This window comes from Vicia villosa, linkage group LG6 (genome assembly GCF_029867415.1).
Source record: "Vicia villosa cultivar HV-30 ecotype Madison, WI linkage group LG6, Vvil1.0, whole genome shotgun sequence".
NCBI lineage: Eukaryota > Viridiplantae > Streptophyta > Magnoliopsida > Fabales > Fabaceae > Vicia > Vicia villosa.
The window spans coordinates 123028153-123045406 of record NC_081185.1 but is presented as its reverse complement, the minus strand read 5'-3'; the positions used below and the strand labels follow the sequence as shown (position 1 = coordinate 123045406).

The 17254-nt window shown below is 29.7% G+C and overlaps 1 protein-coding gene across 1 annotated transcript; it reads left to right on the top strand.

The window, feature by feature from the left end:
- The first annotated feature begins 464 nt into the window (after positions 1-464).
- LOC131612259 (zinc finger protein CONSTANS-LIKE 14-like) lies at positions 465-3082 on the top strand. Its single transcript, XM_058884068.1, has 4 exons — positions 465-1385; positions 1890-2030; positions 2536-2795; positions 2868-3082. Exons 1-4 carry the CDS (start codon positions 726-728, stop codon positions 2974-2976), a joined length of 1170 nt encoding a protein of 389 aa, XP_058740051.1. The 5' UTR covers positions 465-725; the 3' UTR covers positions 2977-3082.
- Positions 3083-17254: the final 14172 nt, after the last annotated feature.

Here is a 17254-nt window from a genome sequence, read left to right as displayed (position 1 = left end):
GTCTGATTTCCGGTCGAAGAAAAAAATTCACATGTTTTGTGCCAAAAGTTGTCTTATGTAGTAATTAGACCTTTGCCTCTCTAAACCTTGTGGGCTACCAAAAACAAAATGTAATGAAAGTTATACCACTTTATTCAACTCTATTTCATCCTTTTTAAATGATTCAAACAATAAAATCCTACTTCATTCCATCCTCTATCAAATTCAATCAATCCCTTAAAAAAATGACATAAAAACCTAACTATGTGAATGAATCACCAACATGCATCCCTCAAACAACAACCACTTGTCCAAACAGTTCCTACCGGCCCAAACACCAAAAACCACCTACCTCCAAAAAGCCCAAATTCCAAAAAACTGTCACACTACCGCTCACTCCAACAAACAAAACAAAACTGACAGCACGGAATCTGTACATACTAGTAGCAAGATGCAAGATATATTAACACAAACAGAGTAAGCACATGCAAGCAAAGCAAGATTCACACCTCAAAATCAATCATATCCAAAAAGTGACCAAAATATCTTTTCACTTGTCCCCACCTCACACTAACTAGTACAGTACTACCTTCCATCCTAACTACATATCCACTTTCTTCATGCTTATCAATTATCATGTGTGCTATGCTATTCTATTCTCTTCTCCTTAATAAATAATAAACCACTTCATTATACACAAATTCTTCAAACTTCACACTTCAAACAGAATCAAATTATCTTAAACGATGTCGTTTCCTTGTGACTACTGCGACACAAGAAACGCGGTTCTATATTGCAAACCAGACTCCGCGAAACTCTGCTTAGTTTGCGACCAGCACGTGCACTCTGCTAACGCACTCGCACTCAAGCACGTGCGTTTTCAGATTTGTCAAAACTGTAAAAACGACGCCGCTTCGGTTCGTTGCTTCACCGATAACCTAGTTCAATGCCTCCGCTGCGATTGGGATGCTCACGGCGGTGACTCCTCCTCTTCTTCTTCTCATCACAACAACCACAACCGCCGCCGTCTGGAAGGTCTTACCGGTTGTCCTTCCGTTAACGAGATTGTCATTGCGTTGGGGCTTGATTTGAAGCCGAACGATTCCGTTTTTGTGGCGGATTTGGAAGGTCCGGTTGTTCCGGTTGTTCAGAATAGAGATGAGTTGTATGAACAAGTGGCGGAAGTTGCGAAGAGAAGGAGGAATTTGGATGGTGAAAATGATTGTAGATTCAGTGATTGTAGTAATGAAGTTGATGATTTGTTGTTGCTTCAGCAAACTCCGTTTACTTCCTTGCTCAATTTTTCACCTGAATTTGACGTCGGCGCTAAGAAAAGTAGTAACGATTATGGAAATGAATCTGGTGTTCTTCTATGGAATCGTAACCCTACGTATCAGCCTCCTCAGGTTTGTTAGTTTCTGGATTATGTTAACTCATTTTAATTAACTTTTTAATCATGTAAACAAATATTATAATTTTGATTTTTCTGTTAATAAATCAAGTGTTGAATCTTTAGTATATGAGTAATGTAGGGTAAGGTTGCTTCAATCTCATGAAAATCATAATGCTCTATGAGCAAAGACTCACCATAAACAAGAAACAATATCATTTTGATAACCATCTTACTTGCAGCTTTTTCTGTGACTGCTTGATTGAAGAAAACCAACATATGAAGAAAGAGTTTTCATTCTCAATGTAAAAACCCTGTTGAGATCTTGGAAAATGTTTTTGTTTTTACTGTTTTCCTTGTACTTGTAGTACATGTTTTTAAAATATTTTTACCTGACCTTAAGTTAGGTCTATTTAAAGCCATTGATTTTTTCACCCTGCATTAATTGAATTTTCTACGGTGTACTGGTTCAACTAGTATCTATCCTGATACATGCTATAACTAGTCTCTGTTTGTGCAGGTCTGGGATTTTCAATTACAGAAATCAAGAGATATGACATATGATGGTGTAGAAGTAACTTCTTTATCAGTTCCAAAATTATTGCAGGATGTGCATAATAAGAATTATTCAACACTTGGTGATGATTTTCTATCAAGAAATGTAAGATAGTTATTTTTCAATTCATGCCAATTTAACAACATGTAGAAAACTTTCTGGCACATCCAATCTCTTACTATGTGCATCTTTGAGTTTAATGTACTGTGTAATGAAACCATGAATTTTTCTTTTTTTGAAAAACCAATTTTGAAAAAGAAAGTTGAGTAGATGTGGATTAATAAGTTTGACAATGATATCTACACATATAGACAAAATTGTGGGCCTACATTGCTTTTGATTCAATGCACAGAGTTCACATGGGGATGGACAATAGAGGTCGGCAAGATTTTATTGCCGTAAGATTCATAGAAAAATTTCAACTTTAGTTGTACCTATATTTCAACTTTAAAGCTACAACAACTGCACCATTAAGTGTTAGATAACATATTATATCTATACTATTATTATAAACACTGTTTCCATATGATTTGGCTTTTATTCTATCATGCTTGGTTTATCTATAGGGAACCTGTGATTGATAAGTTGTTTGTCTTTGCAAAATTCGCAGAATCATTCGGATCAGTCATCATCAAGCCATGTGAAGAAGAAAGTAGAAAGCAACAAGAAAATTAGAGATGGGTTACCAACTGAGTCCAAATTAGTTGAATCCATAACATACAGTGGTGCAGATAATGTACCAGTTATGGAGTATCTTTTGAGTGGGAGTGAAAATGTGAGCAACATAAATGGCAAGGGTAACTTGGAGGAGCAAGTAAGGAATAGAGGGGATGCCATGTTACGATATAAAGAGAAGAAGAAAACTCGAAGGTACGTCTTGTTAATTCGACAAAGTTTTACATTATCAATTTGAGAAATGTCACATTTTATTACTTTGGATAGGTTTGACAAGCACATTCGATATGAGTCAAGGAAGGCTAGGGCTGATACGAGAAAGAGAGTGAGAGGGAGATTTGTTAAGGCAGGTGATGATGACATTCAAGAAGGATGAGTGGCTTCTCAGAAACCTCATCCCGGGGCATTGCCCTTGTACGTGTATACATATATCAGAGAAATATTAATAGGTTCTAGTTTTAATGAGGAATTCCTTCACTTCAGTATTGATTTATTTATTTGATTCTTTCTTTGCTAATTGATTTCTATGAATGGTACTTCGAGACGAGATCAGTTCTTAAAATAAAACTTGAGAGAATAAAAAAGTAGTGTAACAAAAGTGGGTACATTAAAACAACGTAAATCAAAATAATTAAGTCCAGTTATTTGAATCCAGATTCTCCTACTCTTTCGGTAGTCACTCTAATGTGCTTGTCACTTTGTTTCTCATGGGCTACCCTTTCTTTTTCCACTGCTAGTGTTTCAGCTTTTTCAGAAATAGGGATTACAGCCCCCTTTTGTAACACACATTGACCACAATGGCCAAAATGGGTTTGTTCACTGAACTACATGCAGTCCTCTCAATTTATGGAAATTCAAAAATGTCTTTTGTCACTGTTCAGATATAAAAATTCAGACATATCACAATAAAACAAATCAACCACTCTCTTCATCGGAAATGCACCATAAACCAATTAAAAAAAAAACTTGAATTATCAACTTTGAATTATCACTTTTTCATAAAAACAACACCTTAATTCAAGTCCTCAAAGTCTTCAATACTCACGTGCTTCTTCAAATCTCTTGAACACTTCAACTATTACTTCTTTGGTTAGCAAATTGATCACTTTATCTTCATTTTTGCAATACCCCAACTTTTATTTTCCTTCACTCACAAGCTATCTCAATTAGTGAAATATCATCTCTATATACTTGCTTATCCCATGTGCAATGAAACTCTTAGCAAGGTTTATAGTTGAAACATTGTCTATCATCAAAGTTACAACCTCATTCTCTTCGATGCACAACTCCTTCATTAAATTCATCAACCATACAACTTGACCCACACACATAGACATTGCAATGTACACGGCCTCGCAAGAAGAGAGCGCCACAAAATAGTCCCTTATTAGAACACCAAAAGATTGATGTTTCTCCATACATAGAGGTGTATTTAGTAGTGGATTTACTATCACTTTTGTCTTCACACCAGTTTAAGTCGGTATAACTGAGAAATTTACAGCTTCCAACTTTATCTGTTGCAGAAGATAGAATTTCGCAGCCAATCGAACCTATGACGTATCTCATAATTCTCTTGATTACTCCCAAGTGTGATGTTTTTGGTCAGCTTCTTTCTCCGATCGACATTTTTGTTTATTAGAAAACCTAAGCCTTCCATCCTTCAATGCGTTTTGCACCAGATCCCTAAAAAGAATACATTGAGATGTTTTATGACCAAGAAAATTATGGAATTTACAAAATTATTTTTTCTTTCTCTGCTCTAATGATGGGGTCTTGAGCCCCTTAAGGATCACAATCTGACCATCATACACTATAAGATCGAATATTTCATCACACTCAGTTACATCGAATGTGTACGTTTTGGTGACAATTTTCTCATTTTTTCCGATTCAACAGGATTTTTCCTGTTCGAAGGTTTTAGTAGTTTACACACATAAGGAGGCCCTAGATTGAGTTCTGCCATGTTAACCTCGCTCTCCTCGACATAGTCATGGTCTACGTCAGACACATTTTCTACCCCATCTATCTCGACATAGGCCAATTTCCTTTTTTTATTATACTTGTTCGATATGGCCTTTTTGGCTTTCGGGAACTTGACTTGTTGAACTTTGTCTACGAATTAGGTTATGTCCCTTAAGTATTGGGTATTAAATTTCTTTCTAATGGAATAATCGAGACCCCCTGTTGCCGATTCGGCTAACTCATGTTCAGGCATTTGGATAAAACACCTTGACTTTAGGGTCCTGAATCTTTTAAGATAATTGTATATGGTTTCAACAACCTTCTGCCTTACATTGGTTAGTTCCTTGAGACTAATCTTAGATTGTCCCATATAAAACTGCTCATGGAAAGTTTTTTCTAGTTGATTCCAATTAAATATGGAAATTCGGAGACACTTGTGGTGATGAGACCATAATTTTTTGTGTTACAGTCTAAGTCGTTATTTGGCTTATGACATTAGGGTTTTCTGAAACAGACATTGAAGTTCCTTTAGTGCCTACGGTCGACCCGACCGGTGGTTCTCCTGGGTTTGGAGTATTATTTTGGGGATGGGGTTAATTTCTTACAGGATGAGACATTTCAGGAAGTCTTTTACGACTCCTCGAAAACATACACACTCGAAACTCATAATTGTATTATGCATGAAAAACAGGTATGAACAATCGTAAGACACCATTTTTCTGCAAAAAAAACTTTTTAAAATTAACTGTACAAAAGGGTCCCACTGGGCAATCCAATTTATTTACCGATGTTTTTGGTAAACATTCACGAGTTTAGTGTGCTTGTGAGATCAAATCGAAAAATCTCGGGAGCAATTTGTGCATAGCACTTGTGTGAAAAGTAGCGTGTGAATAAAATGAAACTGTTTGTACAAAGACAAAGTAAACGCAAAACTTAATTGAAGAAAAGCTTAGGTAAATGAGAATTATGTAAAATGAATAAATGACATTAAAAAAATTGGAATTGTAAGACAGTACAGACAAATGTTTTGTTTAAGGAAACAAAAAGACAATGAAAAGAAAGAACGTAGACCCATAGATGTTTTTCACAAACTGTTTCCCTCTGTGACTTGGGTACTTCACTTCTATAGAGAATATATGAAAATTTGCGACCATGATTATAATGTATGAGCCTGCTATATATACTAGTCTAAAATAGCCGTCGACAATAATTATATCTTCAAATGGACGACACATATCTGCATGCAGTTTATCCTTCTAAAATGTTTCCACGTTGTGAGGCTTCAAAAGCTACTGAAATATCCAATATCCCACATTCCTAGCTGCTCAAAGTCATTAACTACTTTTTCAAATCGTCTGATGTGATATTCGTCGATGCTCTTTTCTTCAACTAACTCTTTGGCTTAGAAAATTTCTAAGTCTCTTTTGGTAATTGATGACCTCGCGAGCACAATTTGTCGAGTTAGACTTTCACAAAATGTCCTTTTCGAGATTTTGGACATATTTAGAGAAAAAAGTGATTTTTATCTTATGAATCTACTCTTGTGATTCTTCCAAACCATACCTATCACGTCGGTCAAGACTCCTCAGCCGACAATATTGTTTGTGTAGAAGCTTGTTAATTAATGCTTCCAACAATTAGCATTTCTCAACGCATCATTCTACGTTGACTCCTTTTAGCTGGAATTTCCAGGCTAACACATCACCATTATCTTGATCCATCATATTTCCTTTATTATACTAGAAATCTGAAGCATTAGATGTGATTTTTGTCCTTGCTTTGATTCTTTTGTTGGTTGAAGTTTTACGTCCCTCTTTATTTTTTGAAGGATTTTGATTTAACATCAAGTTTGGTCTTCTGGGAGCTTGAGTCCATTTATTTCTTAAACTTCCATTCTTGTTGAAAGTTTGAGATTGCAAAATCCTCATTTCATGGGCTTTTGACACTATAAGATCCTTCATTTTCATAGTTACTAAGATGCTAGATTCTAGTATAACAATTATCCCATGATAAAAAAAATGAGGAGTTAGTGTCCTCATCACCTTTTAATCACCATTTTCTCAGTCATGACTTCACCATAACTTTTTAGCGTATGAACCAATCCTGGAATCTTTATGCATATACTGCAACAATTTCATTCTTCTCCATTTACAATAATTTATATTGTCTTCTTAGAGATTGCAACTTAAAACCCATCACTTTGTCCCTTCCTTCATAGTATTTGATAAAGATATCCATGTCTCATTCAGTTGCATTTCCTACGAGTTCTTGAACTCCATTCGCAACTACTTCAAGTATGTCTTGATAGCTAAACAAAACCTTAATTTATTTGTGTCATCTCTCCCAATTCTTGGTATGAAGGATTGGAGGTGAGTTTGAAAGACCATTACCACTAATCATCTTAACTTAGTTGATAATTACAAAAAAAATCTCGAATTTGTGCATTCTACACAATCAGGAATCAAACTCAATATATCAAATCTAATAGAGGAAGAACTTTCTTATTCTATAAAAATTAGAAGATAAAATAAAGAGGTAGATGAGAGAATCCAAAACAATAAATATATTCAATTATGCTTGTTCAATAATACAAATATGTATTATTACATCATTTATATACGATCAAATTACTAACTAACTTCTAATTAATAACCATATAGTCAATTAGTACTAACAATATATAGACTTACTTATAACCACCTCACCACCATATTAACAAACTTCTAAAGAATTTAGATTTGATTAAATAACTAGTAAGATACCCGTGCTCCCGCACGGGTGAATTTATTTTAATTTTGACGTAATAATTATTTTAGATATACATATGAAAAATTCATTTATAAGTACAAAGAAAAATTATGAAATTAAAATATTACAACAAATAATATGATTATACAAAATATAATGGTAAACTTGAAAAATGATGTATTTAAATACACATGTAAATTTAAATAGAATTATTCAATTGTATTAAATAATAATACAAAATTTGTGACATGGAGAAAAAAAATTTTTGACATTTGAAAATAAAAATTTTATCTTCAAATAAAGGTAATAATTTGATAGTGACCCGTAATATAAAAAGTTAGTTGTTTGAATGACTATGTAGTATTATTCAATTTGATAAAATGCATTTTTAACGATAATAAACAAAAAAAAATGATAAACAATATATTGAATTATTATATTTTAAAATTCTCATTATAAAGGATTATAAAGGATTGTTCATAGGGTTACATATAATCTAAAACTAATTAAAGTCCTTTAGAGGCCATACATGTGAGTAGGGGTGGTCAAACGGACCAGATTGGGCGGGTTCAAGCCAAAAGCTTCACCTAGACCAAACCGTGGTTGACTTTGAAAGATCCATTTCCACCCAATTTTAAACTCGGTTTTTGTGGGTTGGGTCTTGTCGGGTTGTGGGTACATTCAAGCGGTTGGTGCGGGTTATTGGGTTGGCCATATTTTTATTCTGAAACAGTTTTAATATATTTATAAATTTAATATTATGTAAACATTCAAAATGAGTTTAAATTACAAAATAATACTATGGAATCATTATTTCTATCAACATTTGAATATAATATGAGATATCCAACACATTGAATTCTTCTTTGTTAATTCTCTGTATTATTTTGTAAGACCATCAAAATAATTTTCCAAATAATGATCATCTTCTAATGTAGAGTTTTTCCTTTGATAACATTGTGTCATGTTTGCTCATCTTCCACTGGTATGCTCTCCATTAGTATGTTCTGATGAAAATTAACAAAAGAAATGGACTTAATAAAATAAGTGTAATATTCTTCCATCCTATTAAGTAAATGATAACTTAGCTTTAGGAAAGTATTAACATGAGAAAACAAATGATAACAATAACTAAAATATGTAACAAATTTGAAGAATTTGTTAGTTCATCATGGTAGCTAAAATATGTAAATAATCAATACTCCCTCCGTTTTTTATTATAAGTCGTTTTGGATAAAAAAATTGTATTTAAATATAAGTCGCTTTACAATTCCAATGAATAATTAATGCTACTTTTCCTATTATATCCTTAAATATTTATTATTCTCTCTCCTTTCAATTATATAAATTTATGTTTCATATGTCATTAATGAAGGATAATTTTGTAAAAACCTTCATAATTTCTCATTTTCATACAACAATTATTATTTTTCTTAAACTGTGTGAAAAGTCTAAAACGACTTATAATAAAAAACGGAGGGAGTATCTATCAGTGTAACCGCATAAAAATAAATTAATAATCAACTTGTAATTTAGACATAAATACCAATTGATCTGGTACATGGATTTCATGTAGCATGTGAGATAAGGATGGTGTGCCAATCATTAGCGACGAAAACACTAACACAATTTTGATAGCCAGCCTCTTCAAGTGAAAGCTTATCAATTTCCCCCTCAACCTATTATCATTATCAGACTGTAAAAATATCTTGAATTATCTTTTCGAAGATTCCATTTGGAGGATTTCAACAAAATAAGAGAGGGATGGAATGGAATTTACACTGATGATATTAGTTGCGTGAGTAACGTTGTCAAGTCCATAAAGTACCTTGTCTGTGCCTTTTCTCTGGACATCAAATTTAGCAATTGATTAAATATCAGTTAATTCAGCATCAATTGTCTTTCATACAAAAATATGTAGCTTAGAGTAAACCCTCTAATTGGTCCTCCAAACATTTTCTTTTCCAATGCTGAATCAATTATGTTGATAAGGTAAATGCATGCATTAATGCTACACAATAAAGGAACCAACTTTCTAGGTATGAAATTATACGCTAATGCAAACTGATGTGTAAAAAAGGTTCAGCTATAAGAAACAATCCAGAAAAATTGATCACTAATGCAGCAGTGTAATACAATTCATTGTATGTTAGATTTGTATTTAAGCTGATTTTTTTATTAATTATTTTGTAAGTCAATACGAACTAACCATGTTGTAGAAAAGTCCAGAGAATTACTCACAATGATCAACACAAGTTTTCATCAAGTGGGAAAGAAGAACCAGAGGCTATTCTTGACTATACAAACCATTTTGTTTCAAATTTTCCTGTAGGGAAACTGTAAATTGTCCAAGTTCAAAAAACCCCAACAAATAGTCACATTTTCTTCCATTTAAACATTGTATCGGTAGCAAATCTACAAAATAGATTGTAAACTACAAACCTAACACTTGAATTCAAACCAACTTAGTTGAAATAATAATAGTTTAAGACACAAATAAAAGTCATTAAATTTTTGTGATGATAAACCCAAAAATCGATATCAGAAGAAATCAAAAAATCTAATGTCACTGTTGACAACAAAACAGAGGAAATCGAAATCAGAAGAAATAAAAAAATCACAAGCTTTGTGATGATAAACCCAAAAATCAAAATCAGAAGAAATCGAAAAATCTTAAGCTTTAATTTTTCAAACTAAAAAAAAAATTGAGTAAAACATTTACCTTCATTAAACATGGGTCTTGAAATGTTCATTTTGAACCCAAACATTATTAAGATCTGCCTCATGTTCTTCATGTTGCTGTGAGGAATCGCATATTCTGAAACAAAAGTAAATCAAAGACTCTGAGGAATTTGATAGTAATTTTTCCTTCATGTTCTTCATTATTGGATTTTTTCATAATAATTTGTGGCTTTGAAACAAAGCTTTTCTCATTTTCGGTGAGAGAGAAAGAAAGAAAGGGTGAATGAATATTAGGGTTGGAGAAAAGAAAGAGAGATAGAAAAAATGGGGAGTACTGTATTTGGGGGAAAATAAGTTTTTCAATTTAGACCAATGAAAATCCAACATTTGGTGCAAGACATTAGTAAAGATGAAAAAGTGAAGAGTTATTTTGTTAATTACCAAAATATCTAATCTATAATATAAGAAAGGAAATTGTTCTGGAAAAGTCAATTTTAACCTTGCTTATTGTTTTGCCAAATCATCAATTTGAGGGTAAAATGTGTCTAACTTAACTAGATCTCAACCAAATGTCAGTTTTGGTTACATGCTAAACACACTTTACCACAATTTTGTATTGTAGTCATTATTATAATATTTTTTAACTAAATAATGGTTGGATGGCAAATAGATTTTTTAATGCATGTTCACTTGTCTCAATGCAGAAAAAAATGATTCCCAATGCATACTCACATGTCTCATTTTCTCTAAACCCCTCTCTCTCTTTCTTTATTTCTTCATCTCTCTTATCTCTTTCATCTTTTCTTCCTACAAACAAACCTAACAGGGTTTTGTTTCATTTTATGTTCTGAATCTATACTTCAAATTTTCTCAACTTTCTTCATCAATTTTTCTCTTTGCTATGAACCTAATTTGCAATTCATCTTCATTTTCTCACTCTCATCTCTGTTGCAAACAAATTGACATCTATCTTGCAAACAAAAATAAAAAGCATGGATGAAACTGAAATATCAAGAAGGAGAATCATATTACCAAGCTTTCTTAAACTAGGTAATTTATTGTTTTCACTTCATTTCATCTTTACAAATTTTAGGGGTTTTATCTTGATTGATAGAAAATAAGATTATTTACAAATCCATGTTTACAAATTTTTAAGTTTATATTTTCATTATTTTTTACAAATATCCTATAACATTCATTTTGCAATTTTTTATTCCTAAATGTATTGATTTTCGATGAAAAAATTTAAATAGCAATGTTTATAAAAAAAATTACATAAAAAACAAGGTTTTCAAAAAATTTACCAAAATGTCTAGGTTTTGCAGGACCCCCTAGAGTATGCGCCAAACCATTTGGCGCATTAGTATAAAATTTTTTGAGTTAGCCAATTCATTTGGCTTAAATGTTGAAAAGTTAAAAAAAAAAAAAAAAAAAATTCACATTTACGCCAAACCATTTGGCGCATACTCCTAATTTTTATACTAATGCGCCAATTCATTTGGCGCATACTCCAGGGGGTCTTCAAAACCTAGACACTTTGGTAAATTTTTTGAAAAACTTGTTTTTTTGGTAATTTTTTTTTTAAACCTTGTTATTTAAATTTTTTTTTCTTGATTTTCTTTATTTAGATATTTAAACAATAATTTCGATTCTTTTACAATATTTAGATTTTCTTATTTTACTTATCAGATTTATTTTGTTTGCCTTATCTAATGGGTTTCCTTAATTAATGAATTTTAGGTTCATTTTTCCTTTGGTTTTCATTATTCTGGGTGTCTTATAAGTTCTTTTTTGATGCTTAGCAACTTGAATGAATAATACATTTTAGTTTGTTGAGAAAAAATATTTCTGAAAAAAAAAATTAAGAAACCCTGTAAGTTCTAATTTGATGCTTCATATAATAAAGTTTTTATTTATTTGTCTTTCATTTTATTATTCATATCTAAAAATGATTTTGGATCTGGTTTGATTTTACACTGTCTGAGCTTTTCAACTTCATAAGTTTTCCTTGTCATATTTTTTTCTCTATTCTTCTCATATTCAACTCCTATACTTTCTCTGTATATTTTTTTTTGTTTTTATTTTCTATATTTTTTATGTATTTTTTTAATGTAGTTAAACATATATTTTATTTAAAAATATTTGATGTTCTTTTAAAGAAAATAAATATCTTAAAATATTTGATGTTATTTTATTTAGGTACAATCTTAATTACTTATTTGTTTTAATATGAATGTGCAACAAAGTTACTTCAATATGTTCCAAAAAAATTTACTTCAATAAATTCTTTGTTTTATTTATTTCTAATTTATCTATTCTCTCTAATCTCATCTATTTTGTTTTGAGATACTGACTTCAAATTTAGTTTTTCTTATGTGTCTATTCTTTTGAGATAATTCAAGACACTTTTACTGCTAATGTTATAGCTTTTTTAACAAAATGTCATGGTTATATTAATGGTTTCTCTTCAAATTCAAACTTTCTTTTTGTGTCATGGTTGGTGTCATGAACAACCTAAAACTACAAATATGAGTTTATTCATTGTTAATTCACATGCATTTGTTTTGTTGTTTTTTTTTCTTATGATATAAACAATATTATGATGAAATACTATGGATTTCTATAATTATAATTAAACCAATTTAATTTAATTAACAAATGTGTAATTTAACTAATATAATATTATAAGTAACTCACTATTTTTCTTGATAAAAAAAAGGACTATTTTCCTTTTAAACAACTTAATTAGTGGTTTTGAAAAAAAAATCTTTATGCATGGTATTTTAAATATGATAAAAAATTGTATAAATGAACTATGTTACACATTAGTTACTCTACTTCTATGAACTATATATTAGACAGTTTGTTGTAGTTTAACTTTTGCACATGTAATTAATCTGATAATGTACTTTCTTAAGAAAAAGCCTACTATAACTTTAGACAACTCTAGATCTATGTCAAATCAAATCAGTTGGCGTACATATTTACACGCTTTAGATGATACTTTATTTGTCATTAATAAATTAAATATGTGATCATTTTGATATTGGATACCAGAATATTGAAAGTATGATAAAATATTTAATGCTAGATTTACTTTTTTTCACTTTTTTTTCATGACATTGAACACCAACTCTTTCTTATGTCACCTTAACAATTGTTAATTTCCTCTCAATTTTTATGTCTTCTCTTTTTTCAATTTTAAAATTTTCTTCTTTATTTATTTATTTCAAATGTATTAATATAACTTCTTTCATATTATTATTTTTAATTTATGTTCTCTCCATTTTTAAGTTTACTAACATTTCATCTATATTATTTTTCGACGAGTTGTTCTTTTGTTTCCAACAAGAAAACAAGTTATCTATGTTCTTTTTCTTATATTAATTTGTCAGCTTATAATTTTTGTGTTTTTTTTGTTTTCTTAATTTATAATGTTATTTTTATTATTAGATAGATATTAACTTATATACTATTTTCTTTTTCGGGTTGTTCAATTTGTTTTTCTACAATAGATTTTTAATCTTTCATATTTCATTTATATGAGACATCATTATGTTATGAAGATAAACATGACTTTATTTTATTATTTTTGACTCAACTCCATTACTTCTTCCCAATCAATGCACTTTGGCTAATATGCATAAGGATTTTCCTTATGCACCATGCATAAGCCTACATAAGTCATTGGATCATGTTTTTAATCCAGTATTGAGTATTGAGTATTGAACATTGAGTGGCGAGTATTGAACATTGAGTAATAATAATTGATATCTAGAATTTGATCCAACTAGTAACAAACCCGTGCATTCGCACGGGTTCTCGTACGGGACGCACATTTGTTTCAGATGTATATTTTTTAATACGAAAATGTCTAGTATCCATGAAAAAATAATAATTAAATGTATAGAAAAATGCCTGGTACCCGTGAAAAAATAATAATTGAATGTATAGAAAAATATCTGGTATCCGTGAAAAAAATTAAATATTTTAATCAATAACTTCATGTTCTCATTAATGTTCAATATTATGATCAATAATTTGACAGTCCGGTTAATATTCAATATTTTGAACAATCACTTCATGTTCCCGTTATAATTATTTTAATTTGATGTTATAAAAAATAAAAATGATCATCTTAGTAAAATACTATTTTCAACATCGAAATTTTAAATTTAATAAAAAAATTATGTAATATTTATATGTGGGAGTCATTTAATTGTTCAACTGTGCATAAAACACATTGCTGATAGCATTACATGCCTATAATTTAAGAAACGCGCGAGAGATACTATGTATGAATTTGTTTGAAAATTCTAACCTAGTATATAAGTTCTTTATATTAAAGATTTTATTAAAAAATAGGAGACCGCAAGTAGTACTTACCGGTAAAGAAAATGGGAAAAGTTACATATCAATTGGTTAATTTGATTATAAATCTATATAATATAAGATAACAACAACTGAGCAGTGTCACAACACTAGATGTCAAAGTACTGTCTTGTGACTCTTGTCAAATCAGTATTATAGCATAGCTAGAATAAACACATCAAATAGGATAGCATAGGGAAATGATAACATATAAAATAATAATATCATATATATTATATTCAAGTAAATAGTACATTATCCGAATCATAAATTATAACTGGGTTAGTCTCCTCAAAACTTAATCAAGCATGTAATTCATGAAATACATAGTGATTCACCACATTTTGCTTCCTATATAAACCACAAAAACTTGAAATCCATTCAATTTTTCAAAATGTGATTCACACTGTCAATTTAACCAAAATATAAATTTATTCATTATTTAATAAATTTTTATGTGCATTGTTGTTGACTTTTTATTTTGTAGATTTTTTAGATCAATACTACATATGTTTTTAATAAAATATATTTTTGTAGATCAATATATGTGCATTGTTGTTGGCTTTTTATTTTGTAGATTTTTTTACATAAAATAAATTTTGTAGTTGCGGCAGACACGTCAAGTTCCTTTTTTATATATATTCTTAGAAACTGATTAAATTTACCTTTCTCTTTCACTGTGTTGTCTTGTCACTTATATTGTCACTTATATTCCCCGTAAAAGTTTTATATGGACAAAAATCATAGCAGAGTTGTAGAGTTACATCATTTATAGGTCTATGCAATAATTAGAAAAGAAATAAATAATAAAAAAGTACACAATGTTCACTTTTTCACGTTACCCATTTGCTACTTTATTTGAAATGCTTTTGAATATTTTCAGTATTGGTTAGAGATATTGGATAGACATGATAGAGATAATGCATTGACAGAGTGGGCGATGGAGTAGAAAACACTTTCATGTAAAAAGAAACTTCCCAAACATACCAGTTGAAAGTACTGCAGCAACAATAAATAAAAATAAATAAAAGAATTAGAGAGAATTCCATTTCTCAAACAGACAAGGGCATTATAACATTGATAGGAACATTATTGACACTATAGTTTATAGAGTTTGGTCACATAAGACCATGTCCAATGGGTGTGTTTAGTTGAACTCAACATGTAAAATCTCTTCCAATGGGTGTTTAGAGTAGTGTTGAGTGTGAGGTGGAAGAGAGAGGTGTTGAGAAAACTCAACACAATTGAGGCTGACGCAGGGGGCATGTGGCAGCTTCTGATTGGCTGGCCAGATTTTTATCCATTTAATACTTTGAACTCAATTATTTCGTTGCAAATTTTTTTTATTTTTATTTTTTACCAAAATTCATGATTTTTTTCCTCTATAAATAGAGACTTGATTCATTTGATTTGGACACAGAAAAAAAACCAAGTTTTTCACTATCTTAATCTTATTATTATCTTTCTATTAGTGTTTACGTTACTTGTGTGTTGTATTTTAATTTAATTTAATATGATTTGTATTGTATCCAATTATTTAAATAAATTTTGTTTTTATTACAAAAAATTAAAAAATAAATTGTTAAGTATTTATTATTTTAATTTAATTTTAATCGATAATTGTAATTTTATGTAATTATAAAAATAAAATTTAAATAAGAATATGAAAATAAAAAGTGATGGGGTAGGGTGTTGAGTGAAAAACCATTGGAGAAGGTAAAAGTTGAATGAGTGTTGAGTTATTAGGTGGAAGAGAGAGAAAATGATGTGGAGTGTTGGGAGTTGAAAAAGTGGGTGTTGAGTGTTGAAACCATTGTAAATGGTCTAAGAAGTATATGAAACAATTAGCAAACTTATGTTATAGTTTATGAATAATTAGTCCTTTGGTGTATTGGTTTTGGGCTTATGACTTTGCGATCACCTTTTGTTTGTATTGTTTAATTGAATTAATCAAAGATTATTGGTTAAAAAAAATAGTTGAATTGAAATTGTAAGACTACTATAAAGATAATGATATACATAGGAATTAAATGTGGTTCAAGTATAATACTTAAAAATTTCGAAACATCAAACAAACTAATGTATTTAACAAAAATCAATATATTATATAATAAATATTAAAATATTGAAGAAATATGTTACTTTATATAAAATTTCTGTTATTGAAATATATATTTATCTATTTCTTTCTAATTACTTTTTTGTTGAAAAATAAAATATTTAAATAATTATCAATTTTAGAGTTTAAAGCAAGAATATTATTATTTTATAAATAACACAATTATTTATTGGAAAGAAAGAAATTAATGTAATTAGATTATAAATTTATTAAAAAAGATAATTAATGTCATAAAGAATAATAAAATTTATTAATAGTGTAATAACAACTTTATGGTATAAATGGAAGAAAATGATATTAACGTAAATTGATTATAATTTTGTTTATTTTTAATTTATTTTTAATTAGTATTTTCATTTATTATTCAATTTTTTTAAAATTAATTTTTATAACTATGACTTGATATAAATTACATAAATTGTATATTTATTGTATTTATGATGTAAAGTTGAAGAATACCTAATATATTATTGGTTGGTACAAAATATTTTTAATCCTTATAATAATATTTTTATGCAAGTTGGAAGGGTTGGACCAACTTTCTATGTCTTTTAAATATTGGGAAGTGTATGCCTAAAGATATGTCAGTGGTCATAATATCACCTATGGCCACTTAATATAATTAGATGTGATAGAATTGTGAAATCAGTCATAGTCTTTATACTAAAAGTAATATAAGAAATTTTAGTTGGAGTAAAAAATACAACGGTTGGTTTTGTACAAAGGCTGATTTTAGAAACAACTTCCAATACATTAAATTAAATATATTAAA